Source organism: Aythya fuligula, chromosome 20 (assembly GCF_009819795.1).
Source record: "Aythya fuligula isolate bAytFul2 chromosome 20, bAytFul2.pri, whole genome shotgun sequence".
NCBI lineage: Eukaryota > Metazoa > Chordata > Aves > Anseriformes > Anatidae > Aythya > Aythya fuligula.
The window spans coordinates 315,431-343,013 of NC_045578.1; the positions used below are offsets into that span (position 1 = coordinate 315,431).

General features: G+C 42.4%; 1 protein-coding gene across 1 annotated transcript in view; it reads left to right on the forward strand.

Moving 5' to 3' along the window:
• Positions 1–212: 212 nt before the first annotated feature.
• BAZ1B (bromodomain adjacent to zinc finger domain 1B) overlaps positions 213–27,583 on the forward strand; it is a 53,368-nt gene continuing 25,997 nt past the window's right edge. The window contains 14 exon segments of the mRNA XM_032201039.1: positions 213–367; positions 6,687–6,803; positions 8,851–8,995; positions 10,654–10,852; positions 14,796–14,917; positions 15,796–15,993; positions 18,221–18,769; positions 18,771–18,812; positions 18,814–18,873; positions 18,876–18,918; positions 18,921–19,015; positions 19,017–19,752; positions 19,755–19,919; positions 27,442–27,580. Coding sequence (XP_032056930.1) covers positions 255–367; positions 6,687–6,803; positions 8,851–8,995; positions 10,654–10,852; positions 14,796–14,917; positions 15,796–15,993; positions 18,221–18,769; positions 18,771–18,812; positions 18,814–18,873; positions 18,876–18,918; positions 18,921–19,015; positions 19,017–19,752; positions 19,755–19,919; positions 27,442–27,580 — 2,723 coding nt within the window. The 5' untranslated portion in view covers positions 213–254.

The following is a 27,583-nucleotide window of genomic DNA, read 5'->3' on the forward strand; positions in this document are numbered from 1 at the left end:
GCGATTGGCGGGCGAGCTAGCCAATCGGAAGCCGGCCTCTCCGGCGGCCCGCCAGTAGGCTCTCAGAGCCGCGGGGGGCGGGGGCGGGCCGCGCGGCGCGGGGTGGGCAGGTTCGGGTGCGCGCGGCGAGGCCGGGCCTGCCGCCCGCCCGCCCGGGAGGGGGAGGGGAATCTCCCGCCATTTTTCAATCCTCCCGCCCGGTGCCGCCGCCGCACGGATCCGCCGGCCCCAGCCGGGGCCTGTCTCGCCGCGCCATGGCGCCGCTGCTGGGCCGCAAGCCCTTCCCGCTGGCTAAGCCGCTGCCGGCGGGGGAGCCGGGGGAGCGGTTCATCATCCCGCACACGCAGGAGGCCTTCCGCACCCGCGAGTATCCCCACGGCCGAGGGGGGGGGGGGAGGAGGCGGCCCGGACAGCCCCGGGGCGGCGTCGCTGTCACCCGCCGGCGGCTCCGGGACGGCCGCGCGAGCGGCGTCAGCGCCGGGTGGGCGCGGGCCCGGCCTCCGCGGCCGTCCCGGGCCTCCTGGGGAGGGCCCGTGCGAGACGGCGGCGGGGCCGAGCCCGGGGCCGCGCCGAACGAAGCCGGGCCGAGAGGCGGAGGCCGCCGGTATCCGCTGGGCGGCCCCGGCCTCTTCTTCGGCGCTGGCGCGGGCGGGCCGGGGCTCCTGGCGGGCTTCTCCCCGCTTCGCAGGCGGCTAAAAGCGGGCGAACGACGGGCTGAAGGGGCCCGGGAGCAGCCTCGTGCACGCCGCGTCTCGAGACAGCCCCGGGCAGGGCGGAAGCCTCCCGGTGGGTGCCGCAGGCGGGCTCCTGCCTGCCCGGAGCAGGCGCCGTGCTCTGGAGGAGAGCTGTGGGGTCTGCGTCCTGCGGGCGGGGGGGGGGGGCGGGCGGAGGGACCGGGGGCTCCCGCACGGGAGGGAATGAGGCAGTGGCGGAAGCAACCTGCCCGCGGGCAGCCGGGGGGCTTCAGCTCCAACGGGAGGGGTTTCTTCAGGGCCGCCTTCGCGAGACAAGCGGCTCTTTGGGTTCCGTGGAAGCGGGCGCGCGTCGCTCTTCGGGAGGCAGGAAGTGGACGTGGGCAAGGCAGATAACTGACGGGAGCTGTGCGGCTGCGTGGGCAGCGTTAGCGTTTGGGCCCTGTGCCGGGCTGAGGGGGCAGGACTTCTGCGCCGTAACCTACAGACCGCTGCCTCAGGAGCCTGCTTTGTTGCTTGTGTGATATGGCTCAGAATCTGAGGAACTGAGAACCGAAGGAAGGATTGAAACCATGGCAGAAATGCATAAATAAAGAAATGTACCTCAGAGATCTTGTTGGCGTGCAAGACGCAGGGATTCGAGCACTTACACAGACCCTCCTGGCATTGGGGATGTAAGAGTGTCATGTTACTTCAGCACGAAGAAGAGAATGCAAAAGCCCCTAGGAAGGATTAGCTCGCTTTTGAAGAGGAAATGCATATATGATTGCAAATAGGCATTATTAATGCAGTCTGACCAATAAAATTCACTCAGTAAAATTGAGTGTTTGATACAAGGTAGATACGTGCTTTTTAAAAGTACTGTAAATTCAAATATATTCCACTTGAAACCAAACAGCATACTATGTTTGTGTAAACAAACTGAAAGGAGCTCAGTCTTCCAACTGGCCAGGCAGAGGCAGACCTGTTCTCTTCCTCTTCATGGAACTATCAGTGGTCAAAAATAAGAGTTTAATTCTAATTACTGCTGTTGTAGATGTTGCTTTAAGGTTCACCTGTGATGTAGGAATAGCTCAGAGGTGTTTAGGGGCACCTTATGAGAACACCAGTCTGTTAGCATGGCTCTTGTGGATCGATGAGCAGGTGTAGGACATGTTTCTCTGGACACTTGGATGGTATTAGCCTTAAAAAAGAAATGATGTTTTCTCTCTCCTGGGAGAGGATGCTGGTAGCTGCAGGGTCAGAAGGAAAGAAAGCACGTGCAAGCACAGAGGTCCTACAGAGATGCTCTTCTGTTGGAGAAAGTACTACATGGAATGCAGTGGGAGGCTGACAGCCTAGCCTGTTCTAGAAAGTTCGTGTTGCCAGACATATCAAGAAGCTAAAAAGAGAAACTAAGTTATGTTAGGTTTCTATCTTACTTTGTTGCCTATGTGTATAATACAAGCTAGGCAAAAAGTGGAACAGAAAATTGCAAATGAGTCAATAGGCTGAAGGGAGATGTTACCTAAGGAAGATTGGAGGTTTTTTTTTTGTCACTTCTGTTGACCCTGGATAGCCACAAAAGCCATTCATTTGCACTAGCTTGCAGAGAGGGCTGTACTGGAGCCTTTACCCAGAACAGCTCTTGGTGTGGGTAGTGCCAGGGCCTGGCAGAATGTGGTTGCCTGACCTTTTTCCACCTTGAAAAGCAATTGATCAGCTCTTGCCCTTAAGGTTTGCAGGCTCTTACACTGCACAGCTATGAATGCAGTATTTGAAAGACACAAACTTTAAGAATCTTTAAGATTTGCGGCTGTAGATTAGGTTGAATAAGAACGGAAATGGGGGTATTGTGTGGTAAATGTGAGGGAAGACATCTGTCCTGTGGGCAAGGGTTAAGAAAGTGTCTAAAAGCAGTGGGCAGATGGATAGACTAGTCATCAGAGCTCAGATATTTATTTGTCTGTGAAGTTTATTTCTAGTTTTACATGTCTTTCTTCTCTAGCTAAGTCCCCTGGAAATCTTTTAAGAGCAACTGTGCTGTGTAGAGTCCCTTGCATGCTAGAGAAGCCTTGTGTTTCAGAGTGAGACTTGTTCATTGTGTGGGGATGGATGAATCACAGAATGGTCAGAAATAGGCTCATTATGGCTCGAGCTCTGTAGGATCTACTCTGAGATCATGTGAGGTATGAAGCAAATAAATTATCCCTGCTTCAAGTATGGGACAGTCTTGTCCTGTTTATTTCATGTGTGCACCAGGGAAGGTGAACTGTCTGTGGTGCGTGTACAGTGAGTTTGATGTCTATCAAAATCCAGAATTCATGCTGTTGACACCAGGCGATCTCTTCCATTAATGTGTGGAACTGCTGTAGTGTGTTCTGTTGTGCTGGCCATAGTTGGGAAAACTCCTTTGCTAGTTCAAGAGAAGACACAGTTTGGAGAGCTCATTGACCAGGGCTGGCAAGATGGACTGTTCCAGCCAAAGCTTTCCTTCAGTGACTCTTGGGAAGCTGTATTCTTCTCCCCAGGCAAAAGTTTGCTGTGATTGCACACATCTATCTTTAGTTTATGGGTGTGTACAGTGAACTGCAGAGAAAGCATGAAGAATTGGACTCCATTGTAGTTTACATCTTGACGTGTAATATCAGAAAATTAAAATCTGGATGAAAGGTGGCAGCACCAAAACATGGTCATGTCATGCTCTGCAATTGTGTGAAAACTTTGTCTCCCACCCACTTTGTAAATGTACTTCCTGGTAAGTTTGCCTCTGGCTGTTACATGTGGAAACAATTATGATACTGTAAAGCTATTTTGGAGTTGATACTAATTTATATGAGAGTATCACTAATCTGGGAAGGAACAAACTTTGTATCTGTTTAATAGTCTTCTTGTGTACTTTTAAGCATTTTTCTTTAAAATGGTCCATTGTTTTTAATTTAGATTTGTTTTCTGACTTTTAACATCGAAGTCATGTCAGGAGGATAAAAAAAGGAATGTGATTTGTTAACTGTTGCACAGTGGGTAGTCATCAGTATTAATGTATTACAGCTTTCTGGGGAATGTTCACAAGTAGCTTTTGTCCGGGTTTTTTAGTTAGCATGCTGGGGGGGTTGTGGCAAAAGCAGTTCCAACTGTGCTCTTGGTAGAAAGATGGGGTGGTTGTGGCATATCAGTGAGCCCTTGCTTGTAGCCCTATACCAGATCTGTTGTACAGTTTGAAATAGGTTGGGTTTGTTTCCAGTCTGAGTTGAAAGGACAAACAGCACTTGTGTAGTGGAAAGTTTGAGCTACAGCAAACTGCAAAAACGTTGTCCTGCTGTTCATCTTTGTGCTCACCCCAGGATTTAAAAGTAGAACCTGACTTGAGAGGCTTCAAGCAGAGCACAAAGGAAGGATGAGGATTGTGGCCGTGAGTCTTGAGCGCTGGTTAAAGAATGTGGCCAGGGGTCAATGTTAGATGAGAGCTGACCAGCTGCAGGTGGAATTAAATTGCATTTTGAGGGACAGAGTTGAACTGGACAGGGGAATTGCTGTACCTGCCACTTTTAAATTCAGCGTTGATATGAGAAAAATGAGTTGTAGTATGGTGGGATTTCACATGTTTTCATAAGTATGTACAGGCAGAATGCTTAGGGAAAATCCTTGTGAGCCTTCCTGTTAATATGGGAGATGGTGTTAGGTAAAGCAATACATACATTTCAAGTATATATCAACTGGAGATGAGCATTTTTTTTATTTTTTTTTTGTTCTCCTTGCTGGGAGGATTACTTATCTCCTCACAGGGACATAGAATGTTTTTAAGTGCAGGAAGTAGAACATTATTTCTCACTTATCTCAAACATTTCTTCATAGTTAGTTAGAATACTGAAAGCTTATTAAGGCAGTGTGGTGAACCCTTAATAAGGGTATTTTTCCTTTAGTGTTCGTGCTAGGCAGCTGCAAGTCTTTGGTAGTGTCCATGGATATGTCTAAGGAAATCCATGGGAGAGGGAAGGTGGCTTGCTGAAGGAAACTGAAGACCAATGTTGTTTGTATGTTCAGATTCCTGTCTATGATGAGGATTGAATTTGCTTTTGACTTCTGCTTCTTGTGGGAAAGGCATAGGAAAGAACAACATTATGACTTCAATTTAGTCATTATTAGAATCTCCAATTGCTGTAAATACAAGTAGGACTCCTGGCTTCTGGTTAGATTTTTTTTCAGCTTGATATTGTTACTGAAGCTTACTAAAATCACACTTCTGGCCTGGTCAGCATCTCTTGCAATGAGCTGCTCTAAGCTGTGCTTTCTCCTTGCCTCCTGCCACTGCCCTAGTGCTTTGTGTCCTGCAGCCCCAGGCTGCTGCCTGGGCTGAGAAACAGGTACCCTCAGCTGTGATAAAGGCTGAGGAAACTCAGGTGCTTTTGAAACTTCACAGTTGAGAGGGATAAGAAATAGCCAGAGGACTCAAAGCTTAGTTGGATGATGCCCTGTCTAATGCAAATTCATCTGCCAAGGAGCAGGAAACACTCCAAGAAGGGCTGTTGGGGAAATGGAGGATTTTTCAGATTTAAGACGTGTTCTGGGCAGACAGAGTGCTGTCAGCAGTGGCAGTGCTGTGTTTTGGTATTCTTGTATAGCTCTGGTTGATGTAGCTATAATGTGCCTGTCAGTGTTTTCAGAGTAGCATCTGTGCCTTATGTCCAAGAAAACTGGTTTCATTGGAATTGCAACTCGCCTTCCTAATACAAATCTCTTTTTAAAACCACCAACTACAACAAAACTTTAGCTGAGTCATGCTAAAATTTTTTGACAAAGTGTACACAAAGCATGGCTTGCTGTGATTGGTGGCTCTGCCTTCGCAGGAGAGTGGAGCAATCTGCATGCTCCCACAGCAGCTCACTTGTAATTAGCACTTGTGCTGCAGTGGGCCGAGCCTCTGTAGTTGTTACATGTATGCTTTGAGCTCTTTGTTTGCTTTCTGCTGGAAAATGCACCAAAGGAGAAGAGAGAGAGAGAGAGACTTTTTTCTTTTTTTTTTTTTTTTTTTTTTTTGCCCCTCTGTTATAATTTCTTTGCTTTCCAATGATAATTTAAATACACATCAAACTAAACAGGCTGCCACAGGGTAAATTGTTAAGAATTTACACTGTATTAGCTTTTCTGACAATTTTGCCTATACAGTCCACAGGAAGTATGAAGTAGCTTATCTGGTTTTACTGACAGATAACTACCTCTTAGGTGGAATGAGTAAAGCATAGGCAGAGATGCTTATAACAGAGTAGCTAATGCTGTATTTCATATGAGTGTCTGCACTACAGCAACTCACCTGTGCAACTATTAAACTTAATGGGCAGAATAACTTAACTTTGAGGCTGGTTGTGGTATAGGAAGCAGGAGATGATGATGAAGATACTAATGTTGTGCTAACCCAGGAGGTTGCTTTTGTTGGAAACTACGGCAAACATGGCCTTCCTTGTGACTTCAGTTTCAAGGCTTCTGTTTTGTTTTTTTTTTTTTCTCCCCAAAAGACTGGGGATACTGGGTAGACCACTAGTTTGCATCTGAAGTTTATAATATCACCCTAAAGCATTGGAGTGGTAGTTCACCAACAGTTACTCTCAGGCAATTAGTGATGGTTCATCTATGCTTCCTGCATCTGCCTGTGATGTTGGTGCTGCTTTCCAATGAATCAGACTGGAATAGCTGAAAACTTAGCAAAACCAAGAAGTGCTTAATGGTACGTATTTCCCTGGAGCATTTCAGCTGAACCAATGGTGGTTGGTGTGCCACCTTCTGTATGCCAGCACAGAAGAGGACAGACATTTCAGCTGCAGAAAGTTTGAAAGGGTCCTGGTCTAATAACCTATCAGATTTAGTGCAGCATCTCCGTGGTAGATGCAGAGTCAAACCTTACCTTTAGTCTTTGTGCACTCAAATAGAAAGAGTTTAATTGAATTAGATCGTCTTGTGCTACACCGGCTATGCTTTCTACTGCATAAATCCTGTTTTCCTGAGCTGCTACTGCTACAGAGAATATGAAGCGCGGTTGGAGAGATACAGTGAGCGAATATGGACATGCAAAAGCACAGGAAGCAGCCAGCTGACGCACAAAGAAGCTTGGGAGGAGGAGCAGGAAGTTGCTGAGCTGTAAGTACCAGTGAAAAAATTGGTATGTGTCTGTCTTAGGGGCAGAAGAGAGGACTTGGAAATGAGATATGATTGCTAGTTTTTGAAGTAGGTAACTTTTTACTGGCTTTGGCTATATGTGGGGATTCTGGAGTTAAAAGCAAAATCCAAATTTGATGCCATTGCTAATGCAGTTGAGTAATGTACTTCTGTGCTGTATCTTGGTATTACTTGAACTAAAATAGTTCAGCATATGCTACTTGATGAATTTTAGAGTTCCTTGAGTAATGGAAATTCTTCAGAGGGGGAAAAAACAATTTAAAAATAAGTTTTTGGAATTTCACATCAGTGAGCTCCACAGCTGTAATTATTTTTGGCACATCTGTATTGGAATCACTCATTGTACTAAATGCAGCTACTTTGGAGTAAGCATTTGGGGATCTACTCTATTTGAAATGATAAATAACAAAGGGATAACAGCAAGAATAATTAATCAATTCAGACCACCATTGTTCTTCCTTGCTGGTGTGTCCATGACCTCCCCCTCTAGTGCACGGCATAGGCCCTGAATCCTTGGTTGAGATCCATGGTGACCCTTGCCGTAAGAGAATTCTCTTGAAAGGTGTAAGCTGTTGGCTGAACTAACATACATAATGTATTTTGTGCATATCAAACTGTAGGAATAATGCCAGGCAAATGGTATGTTTCTCTCTTCTGTGAACTGATGACTTGGATTTCTGTAACTTTTTTGTTTCCCCGGATTTAAACTGGGCATACTGTAAGCGTATGAGAGGAAAATTGAGAGGAAAGTTTCAGCTGCATCTCTTTCATGAAGAATCCAAGTTTCTGACTGGCAAAATAGTTAATAGCTTCAGTTTGAGGAGAAATTTTAAGTTTTATCCATTAGTTAAGTTTAAACGCATCCGTAAAGGCAACAAACAAAAATGTCTTTTCCTAATAGTCCTAATGTTGATGAGGCTTGAAGTACTACTGTCACCCATCCTTCCTCACAAATGTTCCTGCCTGTGAGGAGGGTGTGCAGCTGACTAGTGTCATGTCCTGTTGGGTAGTGACATTTAATTGGTTGTGCACTTCTGAAAACATTTGAAAAATGGAACATAAATGAAAAATGTATCAATAACATTTAGCTGTAGTCTCTTGAAATGTGTGTGTGGGAAACATCCTATGAAGTGAAATTTTGGACTTGTCTCTCTGAAACAGGATTAAAAGCTTCCTAGGTGGTTTATGGGCTGCTGATAGGAAAAAAAAAAAAAAAAGCTTGCAAAATGGATAAATTTGTTCATGGCAGTTGCAGAACAGCAAATACAGCAGAGAAAGCTAAAAGGGCTCTGGAAAAGTGGAGTATCTTGTTCATTCTTACAGTAACTTGAAATAGATTTTATTTTTGCAATATTTGCAGAGCCAAAAATCTTTATGCAATATACTTCTCAGCACTCCTATCAATTAACTGAACTGACTTGATCCTTTAGTAAGTAAATTAGTCAAGTGAACTTGTAAGTCTTCTCTCTTCTTTAAATGAAAAAGCTTTAAGATCTTGCCATGGCATGAAACACACAAGACATTTTTCTCTGGAAAGATAACTTGATTGTGTAAGCCTAGACCTGCCTTCTTTCCTGCATTAGGAGTGTGTAAGCCCAGCGTTTGGGAAGAAAGAAAAGCTCAGTGTTCATTAGCATCATCTTACTGTTGGAAACAAAAACCTTGAAGTAACAAGTCCCAGAATAATGACAAGTTTTTGGTATACGTTCCCCATTTAATTGGGAGGCAGTAATAACCAGCAAGAAAGTCAGTGCTACTCTTCCCAGAATTTTTCACAGTGTTTCTTCTGGGAAGGACAAGCACAATTAGTATTGTCATGCCAATTGACACTTTGGAGAGTGCAGATGGGGAGGGCATGAAAAAGCCTTTCTGTCTTTGCATTCCAGTGTGGCATTTGCCTAAAACATTGTCCTAGCTGTAAGCATTCCTGGAATTGCAAAACTGGAGGTTACTTTGCATTTTGGCCTTTCTTCCTTGAATAATGAAAGCTTCTTACCTCCTTGCTCAGCTTGAAGGAGGAGTTCCCCATCTGGTATGAGAAACTGGTACTGGAAATAGTCCACCACAACACTGTGTCTTTGGAAAAGTTGGTGGATGCAGCTTGGCTGGAGATCATGACCAAATTTGCAGTGGGAGAAGAGTGTGACTTTGAGGTAAGCATCCATTTTCAATTTTTTCCCGTGCTTTTGCACAGAACTAATTTTGTATATCTAAAGGCAGAGGTGGGTAAGAATACGTGTACTGGGTCTGGCTGGAATGTTAACTTTCCCGGCAGCAGCCCATACAGTGCCATACTCTGTACTTGTAGCTGGAACAGCAGTGTTATCACACCAGTGTTGTGTCTACTGCTGAGCAGCAGTGGCACAGCATCGGGCCTTTCTCTAAACCTCCTAGGGGGTGGGCAAAAAGTGAGGAGAGAAACATCACTAGGGCAGCTGACCTAAACCAATCAAAGGGATATTCCATACCATGTGATGTCACACTCAGCAATAAAAGGTGGAAACAGGAAGAAGAGGGGAGGGGTGGGCTCTCGTTGGGAAAACGTCGGTCCTCCTCTCGAACACCGGCTACGTGCGTTGAGGCCCTGCTTCAAGGACGTGGTCAATCATCGCTCATTTGTGGGAAGTAGAGAGTAATTTCTTTCCTCTGGACTTCCATATAGCCTTCATTTATTTTATTTGTTTGTTTTCCTCCCTTCTTTTTATTTTTTTCCCTTTCCCCCTCCCTTTTCCCCTTCCCCTTTTTTATTTCCCCTTAGTTAAATTGTTTAGTTCATAATAATCTTTATTTAATTATTATTATTATTTCCCTTTAATTAAATTATCCTTATCTCAACCTGTGAGTTGTTCTTTGCTTTACTTCTCCCCCTCCTCATCTAAAAGAGGGGGAGTGAGAGAGCGGTTGTGGGGTTTAGCTGCCCAGCACGGTAAAATCACCACAATATGTTAGCCACATGCAATATCAGAAAGATGGTGAGATTTTTTTTTTGGAATCCTAGTGACATCACCTGCTTTTGAATGTGAAACAGTTCTATGATAGAACAGAAGCACACAGATGACCCATACAAATGTCATGAGAAAAAGGAGTGACTTTTTTTTGGGGGATGGGGGAGCAGAACGGGGACACAACAGCTTTGTTTTATAGTTTAAACATGCAATGGTCTTTGTGTATGTATTTCATTATATGTAAAATACATTTATATTTTAATTACCAGTCGTTTAAAATTATAATCTGCTGTAATCTTTTCACATAACATGTCCTCAGAAGGAGTGATAGTCTTAAACTGATGTACCTTGAGGTCAACTGCTTAGAAATATCTAACGATACTCTAGTAATTAGAAAAATTCCTCCAGAACTATGATCAATAGGGAAAACTCAAACTTATTAAAAGTAAGGAAAATTACTATTAAAAAAAAGTTCTGTTTTCAATTTTGTTTAGGACATATTCTTTCATTTGTAGCTACAAAGGTAGTACACATTCATTTTGCCTACATACTCCTTCCTTAGGTTGAGAAAGCAACATAATTAAATGCTGAAGAAACTAGTGGGTTGGCAGGTTTCTCTCTTTTTTTTATTTTTTAAGCAATTTGTACAGAGCTGCCAGATAGGAATAGTAGAAAGAAATCCTGTAGTTGTTTCATGACAGGGATAATAAGCTTCTCTCATCAAGTGTTTGGCCAAACTGCAGATTACAATTCCTTTTTTTGGTGTGGGATTTGTTGGTTTTCATTTACTTTTTTTCCCATAATGTTAAAGGTTGTTAGTTCATGTGTCTTGCTCAGATTCAGTTTTCATTAATATTTTGTTGCAGGTTGGTAAGGAGAAAATGTTGCCTGTGAAAGTTGTGAAAATACATCCCTTGGAGAAAACTGATGAAGAGACCTCTGAAAAGAAGTCTGATGGAGCTTGTGATTCCCCGTCCAGTGATAAAGAGAACTCCAGCCAGGCAGCCCAGGACAATCAGAAGGAATCCATCCTAAAAGAAGATGACAATAGAAGGGAAAGTATGAGTAAGTAGTAAGGCAGCATGACAACAAGTCATAATGAGATAACAACTAGAAATGAGTATTTCAATTCATATACATTGTGAATCTGGGCTGTGAAAGTTGTATGTGATATTTAAACAGTATTACGTAATCAAAATCCTGAGATTTTCATTGTTAATGGTGAAGCTTCAGCGGCATCAGTGCTGTTGGCTTTCAACTGTTCTTGTTGGTTTTAAAGCAGAAAACGTATTGTGGTTCTAAGGTGTAAGTACAGAATGCTATGCATGAAATGTATAAAGATTTGAAAATACAACAAGCATTAAAAAAGAGGAGGAAAAATCCTCAGCAAAAGTTTGTGCAGCTGAAAAAAGCTAGAAAAAATTTAGCTGCAACATACCTTTGAATGCAATCCTTTGAACAAACATCTCTGATTCTAAAGGTTGTTGTTTTGCAATCAGAGACAAGCTCTCATTTTCTTTCATGTCCTAAGTTGACATAAAAAACCAAAAGTGTTTTATTTTGGTTCTCCCCATTCCAATGTTCAAATGCTGAGTCAAAATTCATGCAGAAAAATGCATAGTAAACTTTTTTCAAAAGGTTCAGGATAAAGCATGCTATGTAATAGCATTTCCCATTTTCATCTGTTCCTCCTTGCTGCAGAAAAAGTAGTTGTCTAAGGCTTTTCTTGTCTCTGACAAGGTTCTCTGGAAAGAAAAAACAAATTAATGTCCTTTCTAACTTTTTTTAAAATGGAATTATAAGACTCTTTAACAAAGATATGAGAAAGTGTGCTTAAAAATAAGAGACCCCACAGCATAGCTGTAATCTGGATAGCTTAATTTTAAAGGCACATAAATGTATCAAGCTGCTTACATTTGCAAGTTGCCACCCAGCATCTGAGAATATGTATAGCCTATATTGTATAGCCTCCTTTAATACATAGAAGAGAGAACTTAGAAAGTAGCCCAGCAAGCTAACAGCAAAGTCAGGAGTAGAATACAAGTTGTCCCAAGTTTAGTAATTTCCAACTGTTTCTGATTTGTACTGGAAAAAGTTACAACAATCTGGCCCTTTGAAAACATAGGAGTGCTTGGAGAGGGATGGGTACATGTTTGTTTATTTTTGTTGTTGTTCAGTGATACTGAACAACATGACTATTGAACATAATAGTCATGGGAAGTAGCTCTTATTTTAAGAATGTTCAAACTTGCAGCAGCATTTCTGGGCTTGGATGTCTTGCAAAGAGTACCATCATGTTCTGTTCTGTGGCATGCAGTGCTCTAACCAGCTGTGTTCAGCTGTAGCCTTACTGAAGTTGCCATTAGAGCCCTCTGAGAAGCAGTGTAGCACCTTGACTGCAAGAATATTGGAGGAATAGGTATTCTTTTTTCAGGCTGTGACTCGGCTGATTATCTGACCTCTCTTCAGCTGCCTCTCTTTAAATTGGGACTGTCCTTCCCTTTTTGTGGAAGATAAACCTCAAAATTTTCAAATCAATGATGCTAGTCAAGTTGTAACATAATTAGTAGAAGTAGTAAGTACTTTTTTTAAACTCTTGTTTAAAAATAGTCTAAGTTTCTTTTGTGCATAGACTTTAATAAAAAGGATGTGTTATTGCTAAAACTTTTATATCCTGGGCTATAACAGAACATGATTAATAGGAGGAAATTCTTTCCAAAATCTGGAGATTGTTATAATAACTATATAGCATTTGTTAAACTTGTACAGCATACTGCAGCACTATTGCTTTCATTTGGTGGGCCTGGAATTGCAGGGGTCAGGAGGCTGTATACAGTATCTGGGGGTGACCTAGTCACACATACTTTGACTTTTTCTTTCTAACACATTACATCCTTGACTGCTGTTGATACCTGATGAGGTCACTAAACAAGGGTGTGTGTTTAGATGTAGTAACAGCATAACTGCATGGTGTAAGAGATGTATCTTTCCATGCACACACAAGGGGGCAGAGTTAACCTTATCATTCCTAGTAATACATATATCAAAATTTAAGGTTTTGTTGAAGGAGGAAATGTGCAGAGAAAGAACTCGGGTTGCTTTGTATAGGAGATTATTGTGCTTCAGAAGTTAATAATAATAAGCCCTTACACCAGAATTACTGTATCAGATGTGGAGTCTGAAGTAGCTTTGTATCTTTAGTTTAGTACCTTTAGGGAGAGTGATCTGGAAAATCTGCAGAAGCAAGAAGAAAGGCTAGATTTTCCTGAACACGGATAGTGAGCTGCTGAAGTCAGGTTCTGCGGCTTGAGCTCTATGTAGAGCTAATACAGCTTTTGAAAATCCCAAATAATTGATGAATAGGAGGAGACGCCAGATGTTTTATGAGATTCCAGTATGTAAGCCTTATTACAGTACAATGAAACAAAAGAATTACTTGACATATGCATTTTATAAAAATAACTTTAGGAAGGAGTGTGTAGTGATGTTCTAGCCCCCCTTTCCTACTCTTCTTCCCACCTTTAGATTTCCAGGGGTGTTTGATGGACTTCAATATAGATATTCCTAGTTGTAGAATCTAGAAAGTAAATCACTGAAGGAGAGGTCACTTACAGGCCTATTGCAGAGGGAGCAGTGTAATCAGGGCTAAGCAACACTTTTTTAATTCTTAAATATAAACCTAGCATGCATGGTACACACATCCAGCAAAGATAACATTCAACCACATTGAAGCAGATCTCTAAAAGCAGATCTTTTACAGAGTTTGAAGTGTCTTGTATGCAATTTCAATTGTGTTGTTGAGCAGAAAAGTATTTTAGTATTTTTGGACTTACTGAGACTTTTAATACAAATGTGGAACAACAGCTGATAGAAGTCATGTCTTAGCCTGATCTGTGATGAAAGTACTAGTCTATTTTCATGCATGCTACTACTGTTAGAAAATTCAGGGTTTTAATTCTGTTTTTGCTTTTTTAAAAAAAAAAAAACAAAACATCCATGATTGCAACAGAGAATTTCGTGTTATCTGAAATGTATCAATAATGCAGAAAGTAACTACACATGTATATGGTGCAGGGGAGCCCATGGCATCTGTGATCTGTTACCTAGCCAAGAGTCCTTATTTTAGAAGAGATGTGTGGCAAAAATTGGCTTTACACCATGTAAACTATAATGTTGCTGGAGTTCAAATGCTGTAGGGCTTAATAATATTACAACAATATACAAATTTAAAAATCTAACTCTACATCTAGGAATTTACAACTTGTATTCTATGTATAATTAATAGATAATTTTCTCATCTATCATGCTTGCTTTAGGGTTTTCTTTGAGTCATAACCACAAAAACATTTGGGGATTGCTTTTTTCAGTAAGCTTGGATTTTGTCTTGGCAAGGAGATTTGATTTTGTATTCCTTCAGTCATGTCTGTCTTGAGAATTAAAAAAATATATATAGTTGTATAAATATACTTATAAGCTAGTTTAGCTGAAGATTTTATGCACAGGAGCATATATATAACTGGAAGTCACTTAATGGCTATGAAAATGAAATGGTACTAAAAATTGCTTCAATTTGAAGTTGGTAATTCCTACAGGAAAATTATTTCAAATGTGGCATGGCAGATGCAACTAGGGCTCTCAGCCGCAACTTGCTAAGATTGCTCCTTACATTATGAAGCTTATCTTTTCTTTGTAAGCTTCATAAAACTCCTCTCCCTCCCTGTAGGTAGTTGCAGCTTGCCTTCTGTAAAGAGATGCATTAAAAACATTAAAGTGGTTAAGCTGCTTGATGAAGCTTGTTGTCTTCTGTTTCAGACCTGTTTAAGGACTTCTTTCCCAGCCTGTGTCTTCAGGATGTGTCTAGAAACCAGTTGGGGATTTTTTTTTCCTTATGCTATATTTATCCAAACACTGTATGGGTGATGTGGGGGGTGTCCAGTCCCAGTTATGATCCTGATTCTTGTTTTTATCTAATTCTAAGACACTTAATGTCTTGTCTTTTTTTTGTCAGATGATCGAGCACGTAGGTCTCCTCGGAAGCTTCCCACTTCTTTGAAGAAGGAGGAAAGAAAGTGGGTTCCACCTAAATTCCTGCCACACAAATATGATGTCAAGCTGAAAAATGAAGACAAGGTGAGATGACTGCTTGAATCTTTTCTGTTACACAGTGAACATGCAAGCTTAATTAAATAACCATTATGTGTATGCAGCACAATGTAGTAGTACTTTCTGATGGAATTGAGGTATTGGAAGCAAGATGGCTGTGGTTTTCAGCAAGGCTGACTAGCCTTACTGTTGCTATATGTAATTTCATTTTGTGTATGAAGGCACCTGACAATCCCCTGGTACCACACAGGGAAGCTGAGTCACAGTGCTTCATTAGTTTTGAGTCATTGCTGTTGACTAGCTGATCTCTGGTCAGGCTGTTAATGAAACTTGGTGAGAGGTAGGCTGCTGATAATTGAGTGGGAGTTGCTGCTTTTCTCTGACTGTACCTCTTTGAGCATCCTGCACTTCAGGAAGCTTTGTGTAGCTGCAGCACTGCTGAGTGCTTTGTCATCACTTTGCTAATTTGACAGAGAGGCAAAGCTGACCTCAGTGAGTACTGCTTGCAGACATATTCCTCTGGTATCAGGAAAAAAATCAAAACAAAATAAACACTCGTGTAAAAGCTTCTAAGTTAGTAGCAAACACATGCTGCATGCTGGGGAAGGTCAGAGACTTTCATTGCTGCCAAGTAAAGTGATGGGCTTTGGCAAGAAGTATGAAACAAACTAATGTTTTTGATGCTTTTTGTCTAACTGAATCCTCAATCTCTATTATGCATCTCAGTTCTGCAAGTTCTGTCTGTTTTGTTTTGAATATTTGTAAGAGTTTCAAAAGAGTGGAGTGGAGAGTTTGTGGATGTGAAGCAGTGTAACAGCCCACGCTCCTTTTAGTGATATGACTAAATCTGTATCTATAATGTGTCTAGAAATTTAATGTTAACATCCTGTCTCTTTATCTCCAAGATCATTAGCAACGTACCAGCAGATAGCTTAGTCCGTACAGAACGTCCTCCCAACAAGGAGATCCTGAGGTACTTCATCCGGCATAATGCTCTACGGGCTGGCACAGGCGAGAATGCCCCATGGGTAGTAGAGGATGACTTAGTGAAGAAATATTCTCTCCCTAGTAAATTTAGTGACTTCTTGCTTGACCCACATAAGGTAAGAATTCCTAAAAGTATCTCCTGTGTTTAAGAGTGGGGAATGAGTGAGAAAGTGGCCCTGCCAAGACTTCAGTGTGCTGGTTCGCTTTGGTGCTCCTAGAGACATGCAGAGCAGGAACATCCGCTCTTTGATCATTAACCTTTTATCCCTAAGGTGACAGCTTGAATTTCTGAAACAATGGTTCACATTGAAAATTTGAGTCATGTACTGAGACTTGACTTTTCCTAACTCTTTCAGCAACAATTTGCATTACTTGTCTGTAAGTAGTGACAAGATTCCTGGTCTATAGACAAACAGAAGATCTATATTCCTTACCTGTAAATATGATTATTGCCCAAATTTTCTTAATTACAGTGGAAGAGCTGAATATGTTTTACTTGGTACTTAGTGTTTTTTATGGTGCTGGACTGAGAATGGCACATCTCAAATCTTGTACTGAATACTGAGTATTTTGGTGTTTTCTTTTCCAGTCCACTGTAATGACTAGCCAAATCTACTGTTAGCTAAGTAAATGTAGTATCACGAAATCTTCTGTTTACCTTTGGTGTAGAAAACACTAATTATTGTTCTAGTAAATTCACTTTTTCATGGACTCAGTCTTCATCAAGCTTTATTCTAAAACAGAACCAGAAACATTTGCTATATTTTTCTTCCTTATCAGGAGGATACTGCCCTTTTCAAGCAAGCTTCTGTGGGCTCTTTTAAAATGCTGTAAATGTGCTTAAAGAGAAAAAGAAATTACTCGTATTGCAGCAAGGGTAAATAAAGCTCACAGATTTCAGGTCACTGTCTTGCTAGAAATTAAAACGCTTGCTGATGGCCTACAGTCTTTTACTGAGCACACTGATAGAGGCATATTTTTGGTATAAGGAAAAATACACAACTGTAACATCTGTGTGACTTACAGAATTCCTTAGCTTTGTGTTTAAGGATGGCACTTTCTGTAGTTTTTTCCCCTTGGCACAGAGATTGAATTTACATTGAATTTTAAACACCAAGAAGTGATTGGAGAATTTATTAATCCAAAGTTAGTGTTCTAGCAAAATAACTTCGTATAAGTGACAGTTAGATTTACAACATATACTGTATATTAATATTTGTTTGTAATTATGATAATTCCAATTAATATTGGTTTGCTTTCAGATTAAGTAATTCTCTTCAGCAGAGAATTAAACACAATTTTTGTAGAATGAAGTAATGCAGATGCTGGATTCAGCTTGGGTGCTGTCTTCAGTTAAAAAAAAAACAAAAAATCTCTAAACAGCTAATGAGGACTTAAATTGGCATAAGACATTCAAGAGAACATTCAGAGGCCAGCAAATCTGATTTTCTTTGGCAGGCTTAACTTGATCACATCTGTTCTTATGTAAATACTTCTTAGGTGCTTGCATCTTTAGCTGTGCTTACCACTGCAGATTTTTTTTCTTGCTGAGTATTCTAACTTTTCAGCTTCTGTTTTCTGATAATTTTATCCATATCTTAAAGGTAATATTCTTATAAGTGTCTTACGTCTTTTTCACTTCTTCAAATGAGTTGGTATTCTGATTCCTGAAACTGAATTGAGATGCTGAAATCAGTCTGTTTGGCTTTATGTTAAACTGTTCTGTGTTAAAAGTATGCTGTCAGGTAGGTCATTTCAAAAAGCTTAAAAACAATCAGATATTCAATTACATTAAATCAGAATTCTTTCTTTCTTCTTGCTTTCATTACAGACCTCATATTTAAAAAGCAATGAAATGCAGAGTCTTGAAACTTTCAGGCAGTTCAGAGACAAGTCTCTGAATTTCTGTTGCCCATCACATCTGTGCTCCGTCAGTTTCCATCTGGATGGAGACATGGGTGGGGTCCAGGACTGAACCCTACAGGACCTGCTAAGAAATCTCTTTGAGCAGAGGAATAGTTCTTTGAAATTGTCAGCATTTCCCAACAAACCCTCTCCCACACAACCTTTTAAGTAGAAACACAGTGGTTTAATGCAATGCAGTAAGAAATATTGAAAATACTTTTTTTAGTATTACATTTTATGAAGTCAAATGGTAACTTTCTGGAATGAGCTAATAACCTCATAAGCAACCTAGTGAATGAAGCCTATTGAAAGCTACTGCAGAAAGTCTTCGTTACCATTAAAATATTGAGTGCTACTTGTTCATGGAAGGGAAAAATGTAACGAATCTAGATGACCTTTACATACCTTGAAAATATTAATATAAAATCTTTAATTTAGTATATGACACTCAACACCTCAACCAAGAGGAAGAGCTCTGGATCACCTGACAGAAAACCTTCCAAGAAATCCAAAACTGATGGTACATCTCTGGGTCAGCCACTGAGCCCTACTCTGTGGTGTCATGTGCACCTGGAGAAATCTATTATTGGCTCTCCACTGAAAGTGAAAAATTCTAAGAACTCAAAATGTCCCAAAGAGGAGTTGGAAGAGGTGATGAAAATCATGTCACCTGGTAAACTTGGTTCTAACTTTCACATTCCAAAGAGGAGCCGACTGGGAAAGGGCAGCAACAAATCCTTGGACAAAAAGCAGAGAGGCAAAAGGGTTTTAAATGGGCAGAAAACATCAGGGAAATCAAAGTCTCCTAGGAAAGGTTTGAAGACCCCTAAGATGAAAATGAAGCAAATGACACTCCTAGACATGGCTAAAGGTACTACTAAGATGTCCAGGGCTCCCAGGAATTCTGGAGGCACCCCTAGGTCTTCAGGGAAACCCCAGAAGCATCTGCCTCCTGCAGCACTCCATCTCATTGCCTATTACAAAGAAAAACAAAGACCGGGAAGACAAAAAAAGTGCACTTTCCTGTATCAATCTCCAAAACAGCCAGGTTACTCTCAAACGAGGATCGTGCCCGTCTCCCCTGAGGATTTAACGAGGACTAGTACAGAAACGCTATGAGCTTCTAGAACATAGGAAGAATGGGCCACCATGACAGAAGAGCAGCGCAAGGAGTATCTGAAGAAGAAAAGGGAAAAGCTGAAAGAGAAACTGAAGGAGAGAGCAAAAGAGCGGAAAAGAGAAGGAGATGAAGGAAAAACTGGAAAAACAGAAAAGATTTGAGGACCAAGATCTCAAAGGGAAGAAACTTGCCCACTTTAAGCTGGTTGATACTCCAGAAGGACTTCCTAATACACTCTTTGGGGATGTTGCTATGGTGGTGGAATTCTTGAGTTGTTACTCAGGTTTATTGATGCCAGATGCTCAATATCCCATTACAGCAGTTTCCCTGATGGAAGCGCTTTGCGCAGAAAAGGGAGGCTTCCTTTATTTGAACCGGGTGCTGGTCATTCTTCTGCAGACCCTGCTGCAGGATGAAATTGCTGAAGATTATGCTGAGCTGGGAATGAAGCTTTCTGAAATACCGCTTACATTGCATTCTGCATCTGAGTTGGTCCGCCTTTGCTTACGCAAGTCAGATGTACAAGAGGAAAGTGAGGTCTCAGATAATGTAGATGAAAGCAAGGATTCGGCAACTTTTGAGGATAATGAAGTACAGGATGAATTTTTGGAGAAGCTGGAGACTTCTGAGTTCTTTGAGTTGACTCCTGAAGAGAAATTACAGATACTCGGAGCTCTCTGCCACCGGATTCTAATGACTTATTCAGTGCAGGACCACGTGGAGGCCAAGCAGCAGACGTCAGCTGAGCTGTGGAAGGAGCGCTTAGCTATCTTGAAGGAAGAAAATGACAAGAAGAGAGCAGAAAAACAGAAACGGAAAGAAATGGTGGCCAAAAGCAAGGAGAATGGGAAGATGAGAATGCAATGGGAAGAAATGAAAAGAAAAAAAAATGAAATGGTAAAATAGAGCATCGGGTAGAAATAGAAGCTGATGATATGATCAGTGCTGTGAAAAGCAGACGCCTTCTTGCCATCCAAGCCAAGAAAGAGAGAGAGCAACAAGAAAGACAAATGAGAGGTAAGAAAAATAGAGGAGAGAGTAGAACATTTGTGTGTTGTGGAGTAGGGGAGAATAAATTAGTGGCAAAATCATCAGTCTGTTTCCAAAAGCATTAGCTGCTTTTAAGAGATTAGCTTACAGAAGTATAGTTCAGCTACTGTAGGACTTTATTACTGACATGTTGGGAGAAGTTATAGGTGTTTGTATGGTGGCTCAAAATCTGGAATGTTAAAAAGTAATAATTGATTTTAGTATTCTGTATTTGTGTATCTTCTGAATAGTACCTTTCTAATTCTGTCAGGCTAGGGAAGGATGGAGTACAGAAACTGCTTTGGGGGCAGAAAACAAAAAAAGGTATATATCCATGTTCAAGCAGCTTCTGACTCAGGTTATGTTATATATAACATATATGCTATGTTATATATACTAGGAGATGTTTCCTGCCTAAAAGTTAGTTCCCACAGTTCTGCTGGCCCTGCTGCTCTGCACATTGTCAGGTTGATGCTAGCAGGCTTCTCCTGGGACATGGGTAACAAATTTCAGCTTACGTTTTTTTCACTTTATACAACTCCATAACTAATTCTTTAAATACAAACCATTAACTGAAAACCTCTGTAGATCATCAGTTGCAATACCAAACTTTGAATATCTCTGTGTATGTAGTGGTGTATTGAATGTGTATGCTAAGGTGTACTGATTATGAAACACTAATGGAATTGCACCTCAGGGTACAAGCTTCTTTGGTTTGTAAATGGGGGTACAGGGCAGGTGGAAGTAAACAGCATAGGCAGTCTATGTTATAAGACAGACCCTCAGACAGCTGAGGGACAAAGATTTTACATGGAGCTTGGCTTACATGACTTAGCTAGAATCTGTGAGTATTTGTTCTAGGCAGACAAGAATAGATAAATAACAGAATAACCTGAGGCTCCTAAGGAAGTAACCGTGCCTTGCATTGAAAGTAATTAGACTTTTCAGATCTTCTAAGTGACGTAAGTCTTAGAAGTATAATAATTTCAACAGAATCAATGAGTCTCAGTAATAATGATAAAATGAGGTAACTGTTCACATGACTTCTCTAAAGGGAAGTCAGCAGATAATTCAGTAGATGCTTGCTCGCTTGTGCTACATCTTGTACAGCTTCTACCACATATTAGTTTCTGTCTAGGAGCCTCTTGTTAATATTCAATGTAAGGAATTTCACTGCTCTGGCTTGAACTCTTTTGCCCAGATCACAGACATTCTGAATATTCTCTTTTCTATGAGCAAACTCTTTTTTTCTGGCAGACAAGGAAGGAAGGATTCAGCCTTTCATTAAGGTTTTGAATTCCTATTGCTTAATTTCCACACAACAAACCCTAACATTTATCTGTTAAGCAGTTGCTAATCAGGCATTAAGGTACCATCAAAGTACCAAAGATCTTGGTTTATGTTGATGCAGCCCTAGTTTGGGCTGCAAAGCTAGCAGCTCTGAGCTAACCTGTAAGGACTTCAGACTTAGGGGCTGGTGCAATTACAGTTTGTGGAAAAACAAATCCTGATAACCACGGTGAGAGCTGTCTCTTGTGGCTTTTTGTGGCCTGTGTGAGTGTATCAGCTTTTGCACCATTTCAGCTGCATTTACTTTTTAATAATGGTAATATCTCTGGGGAAAGTAAAAGAGCAGTTGAGACAACACTTACAGTGCAGTGGTTTAGCTGGTGCGTGGGTGTGTATGTATTGCAGTCAGAGGTGTCTTTGTCACCACTCACATCCATAAAACTGAGTGCTAACTACTTTCAAGTTAAGCCTATGAAGATTGTGGCCAGTATTACCAAGATATTCTCAGCTTTAAAAAAAACACTAGTAATAAAAAAGCATAAATATATTTTTGTTCTTTCTTTGCTTAAAATAAGTCAATACATAACTTCCTGTATTGATAATGTGATTAATATCTGTACTTTCTTCTTGATAGTAGAAGTCAAGTCACTTCCATTTCCATGTTACCCCAGCACTAACTAATTGTTTTTTACTTTATCACTACATGATAAAGCAATATCTCCTGTACAGTCTGTTGAAGGAAAATGGAGAGCTGGAATTTTACACAGCTAACAAAGCCTGCTAGAGATGAAAGGACAGAAACTAGCTTGCGATCACAAATTAAAATTTGTGGAGCCCTTTTAATTTGATTTTCACAGAACATTAGGGATTGGAAGGGACCTTGAAAGATCACCTGGTCTGATCCCCCTGCCAGAGCAGGAACACCTATATCATGTCGCACAAGAACATGTCCAGGTGGGTTTCTAAAGTCTTCAGAGAAGGAGACTCCCTGGGCAGACTGTTCCAGTGCTCTGTCCCCTTCACCATGAAAAAGTTTCGTCTCATATTTAAGCAGAACCTCCTGTGTTCTGGCTTGCATCCATTGCCCCTTGTCCTACGACTGGATGTCACCTAGAAGAGCCTGGCCCCATCCTCCTGACACTCCCCCTTTATGTATTTATAAACATTAATAAGGTCACCCCTCAGTCTCCTCTTCTCCAAGGTAAAGAGACCCAGCTCCCTCAGCCTTTCCTCCTAAGGGAGATGCTCCACTCCCTTAATCATCCTTGTGGCTCTGTGCTGCTCTCAAGCAGTTCCCTGCCCTTCTTCAACTGAGGGGCCCAGAACTGGACACAATGTTCCAGATGTAGTCTCATCAGGGCAGAGTAGAGGGGGAGGAGAACTTATCTCAACCTACTAATCACAGCCCTTCTGATACACCCCAGGATGCTATTGGCCTTCTTGGCCACAAGGGCATAGTGCAGGCTTATGGTCATCTGGCAGTCCACCAGGACCCCCAGGTGCTATCCCCCCTTCACTGCTTTCCAGCAGGGCAGTCCCCAACTTATACTGGTTTCTGGGGTTGTTCTTGCCCAGATGTGGGGCTCTACATTTCCCCTCATTAAACTTCATTAAATTTCTTCCTGCCCAACTCTCCAGCCTGTCTGTCCTGCTGGATGGCAGCACAGCCTTCCAGCATGTCAGCCACTCCTTCCAGTTTAGTGTCATTAGCAAACCTGCTGACAGCGCACTCCAGTCCCTCAACCAAGTCATTAATGAATATATTGAATCATAGAATCATAGAATACACTGAGTTGGAAGGGACCCTTAAGGATCATCAAGTCCAACTCTTGACACCGCACAGGTCTACCCAAAAGTTCAGACCATGTGACTAAGTGCACAGTCCAATCTCTTCTTAAATTCAGACAGGCTCGGTGCAGTGACCACTTCCCTGGGGAGCCTGTTCCAGTGTGCAACCACCCTCTCTGTGAAGAACCCCCTCCTGATGTCAAGCCTAAATTTCCCCTGCCTCAGCTTAACCCCGTTCCCGCGGGTCCTGTCACTGGTGTTAATGGAGAAAAGGTCTCCTGCCTCTCGACACCCCCTTACGAGGAAGTTGTAGACTGTGATGAGGTCTCCCCTCAGCCTCCTCTTACTCCAGGCTGGAACAGGCCCAGTGACCTCAGCCGTTCTTCGTACGTCTTCCCCTCCAGGCCTTTCACCATCTTCGTAGCCCTCCTCTGGACACTCTCCAACAGTTTCATGTCCTTTTTATACTGTGGTGCCCAGAACTGCACACGGTACTCGAGGTGAGGCCACACCAGTGCAGAGTAGAGTGGGACAATCACCTCCCTTGACCTACTAGTGATGCCGTGCTTGATGCACCCCAGGACACGGTTGGCCCTCCTGGCTGCCAGGGCACACTGCTGGCTCATATTCAACTTGCTGTCTACCACAACCCCCAGATCCCTCTCTGTGGGGCTGCTCTCCAGCGTCTCATCGCCCAGTCTGTACGTGCAGCCAGGGTTTCCCCGTCCCAAGTGCAGGACCCGGCACTTGCTCTTATTGAACTTCATGTGGATGGTGATCGCCCAGCTCTCCAACCTATCCAGATCGCTCTGCAAGGCCTTTCCACCCTCATTCGAGTCCACAACTCCTCCAAGTTTGGTGTCATCAGCAAACTTGCTCAAAATACCTTCTATTCCTACATCCAGATCGTTTATAAAAATATTGAAAAGTACCGGCCCTAAAATGGAGCCTTGAGGGACCCCACTGGTGACTGGTTTTGAGTAGCACTGGTCCCAGTACTGACCCTTGAGGGATACAGACTAGACTCCGTCCCATTGACCACAACTCTTTGGCTTCTTTCTTTCAAGCAGTTCACAGTCCCCCTTACTACCTGATCATCCAGATAACATATAGTCAGTTTAGCTGTGAGGTTGCTGTGGGAGACGGTATCACAAGCTTTACTGAAATCAAGATAGACCATGTCCACTGCTTTACCATCATCTATCCATGTGGTTACTCTTCGTAAAAGATTATCAGGTTGGTCAAGTACCACTTGCCCTTGATAAAGCTATGTGACTGCCCCCAATGACCCCGTTTATCCTTAATATGCCTAGAGACAACGCCAAGCATGAGTTGTTCCATCATCTTTCCAGGAATGGAGGTGAGGCTGACCAGTCTGTAGTTACCTGGATCCTTCTTCTTGTCCTTTTTGAAGACCAGAGTGACATTTGCTTTCCTCCAGTTCTCAGGCACCTCTACCATTTCCCACAACTTACCAAAGATGATGGAGAGTGGCCTAGCAATGACTTCAGCCAGCTCCTCATCAGCACCTGTTTGTGCATCCCATCAGGACCCATGGATTTATGGATTTATGGCTTGCCTTAATTTGTCCTTAACCCAGTCCTCATCAACAAAGGCAAATTCCTCCTTGGAAGAAGCAGTCCTTGAATGCTAACCACTATCTTGGTCCTGGTACCTTCAAGTACCTTGTACTCATGGGATTTCCCCTACCAACTGCTTGAAAAGGCCCTACTGAAGTCCAGGGTTGTGATTCTGCTTGGTATTCTATTCCTGCAACGTGAGATCCTGAACTGCACCATCTTGTGGTTGCTGCAACCAAGGCTGCCCTCAACCTTCACTGCTTCAGCCAGCCCCTCCTTGTTAGTGAGGACAAGATCCAGCAGTGCTCGTCTCCTAGTTGGCACATCTGCCGCTTGCATCAGGAAATTATCATTGATACAGTGAAAGAACCTCCTGGATGGTGGATGGCCGGCTGCGTAGGCCTTCCAGCAAATGTCAGGGTAGCTGAAATCCCCCATGACAACCAGGGCCTGTGATTGTGAGGCTGCTATCAGCTGCCTGTAGAAGGCCTCATCACCTTCGTCATCTGGTAGCCTGTAACAGACACCCACAACAGACAACAGTATCGCCCGTTCCAGCTTGTCCTTTAATTCTCACCCACAGACTCTCAACTCACTCCTCATCCGCCCCTGCACAGTACTCAATACAATGTAGTTGCTCTCTTATGTAAAGAGCAACTCCACTACCTCACCTTGCTGGCCTTTCTTTCTGAGCAGGACTCTTTCACCAACCATCCCAAGGCCTTGAACTCTTTCTTCATTCCCCTCAGACTACAGGACGCAGCTTCCTCCCAACCTGTCTGGAAGATCAGTCTGTGGAGGCACACCAGGTTGGGGAATGTCCTGGTGATAGCCATGATCTGGGCTCCAGGTAGACTGCAGACTTCCCTGTGATAAGAATCAACTCTGCATATTGGTCCCTCTGTTCCTCTCAGAAGTGAATCTCCTACTACGATTACCCTTTCTTTCTTTTTGGAGCTAGTCTTGGTCTTGAGGCATGGTGTCAACTGCCTCTTCCTACATGACCTCATAAGTGGGCCTTCTACCATGTCCTTGCCTACCTCTCCTTCAAGATCAAGGGCCTCAAACCTATTACAGAGGGGCACCTGGGGAAGCGAGGCAGGTAGGGAGGGGGGTTGCCTGTGGCACTGAACTGGGACTCGCTTCCAGCCCTTCTGTCTTTTTGGTCTTCTCCCTCTGCCTGACAGGGTGGGGGCTCCACTGGCCTCTTGGGGGGCATTCCCCCAGTGCCCTTCTCTCTGGCACAACAGGGAGTTACTCCACCAGGCAATCTCCTTCATACTCTCCCTGATGCTCGTCAGTCTCTCTACCTCTTCCTTGAGGTCAGCCACTATGGTGAGCAGACCTTCCCCCTGAGAACAGGCAATCTCCCTGATGCCCTCCCACAGCAGCGGCAGGCACTCGCTGCAGCCAGAGGCCTGAACTTCCAAGTCTCTGGCAGGCCCTCCATCTGGGTTGTCACAAATTTTTTGGAGTGATCCCTATGCCTAGTGGACACTGGTTGGTGCACGATCTCACAGACTGCCAAGAGTTAGTTTTACTATATAGTTGTTTTTATTATATAAAAGCTGATCAACTGAGCTGGTGTAACAAATGCAAGGGTGTGTTTTTCAGCATGTTTCCTCTAATCACTCAGGATTGATTACATTGGCAGTACTTCAGAGATGGTCCAGGTATTTACTCATCAACTGTTATCAAATCTATCTTGATACAGAGATGGCTGCAAGAGAGAGTAGGTAACAGTCCTGGGAAAAGGGCTGCTTCCTAGCAAGGTTTCCTAGCAAGAAGTCAGCTGTCTCCTTGAGCTAGCAACCAGCATGCAACCTCTCTGTTCCAGTTTTTATCTGCTGCTTTCCAGCTCACCCTTTCCATATGGTCTTGTTACACCTGCTTCACTGTGGAAGTATACCTGTTGTTTGAGAGAATTTTGAACTAACAAAAGAAACATAAATCTCCTTGACCTTAATGTTTTGCGTCTTGGCAGTAGCTGTGTTTCTTCTTGCTCATTACCTAGAGATATGAAATAATGTGTTTTGTGTGTAAGACTCTCCCAAGGAGCCTGTGATGCCAGGATTTAGGCCATTTCAGGGTTGTTGAGTTTTTCATTGTTTGTTGACAAAAAAAAAAAAAAAAAAAAAAAAAAGCTTATTGAGAGTTACTGAGATTGTAGTACTTCTGCCATGAGGGGAGAAACCTGCGGTTTCTGTTTTAATGCTCTTCCACATCATAGCATATCTGGAAAAGAATGAGATGGTTAGGAGACATGACTAAGTCACTGTTGTGAGATGTTGGTGCCTGGAAGAGGCTTCTATTGTGCCAGATCTGTTTGTTCAGTAGGTCAGGCTTGTTGGGTGACCATTCTTCATAGCTACAGTCATAGAGATGCAGATGTCTGTTTAGCCTATGCTGACTTGAGTCATGTTGTTGCTGCACTGCTCCCAATGTTTGAGCTGGCTAGAGCAGAATTTGTTATTGTACATTCTGCTGTAATTAAAGAAAGGTCTTTGTTATGTAGAGTTGCACAGCAGCAAATGCCACTTCAGTGATCTATTATGAGGAAAAATAATGAATACTTTCTCCAATCTATTCTTATCCAAACTTTCCTCTTTCCAAAAGCTGGTTCATCCTTATGCCTCAACTTCTTGATAACTTTTGATTTTTATTTTTTTTTTCTTTTCTTCTAGAAAGGATAGTGGAAGATTGTATGAAAGGTGGCTGGCTGCATTAAAAGAACATTAAGTAAAGTCACCAATAAATTATTTTTTCCCACCTGACCTAGTAAAATAAAAGATAGTATTGATGTCTAAATACAGTAAAAGAATGCTAATACTTCTCCATGCTAATTCCAATAGTGAGGATGGAGAAAGAAGCAGAGGAAGAAAGAATCCGGAAGCATAAAGCTGCAGCTGAGAAAACATTCCAGGATGGAATTGCTAAGGCGAAGCTTGTGATGCGCAGGACCCCAATTGGCACTGACCGTAATCATAACAGGTA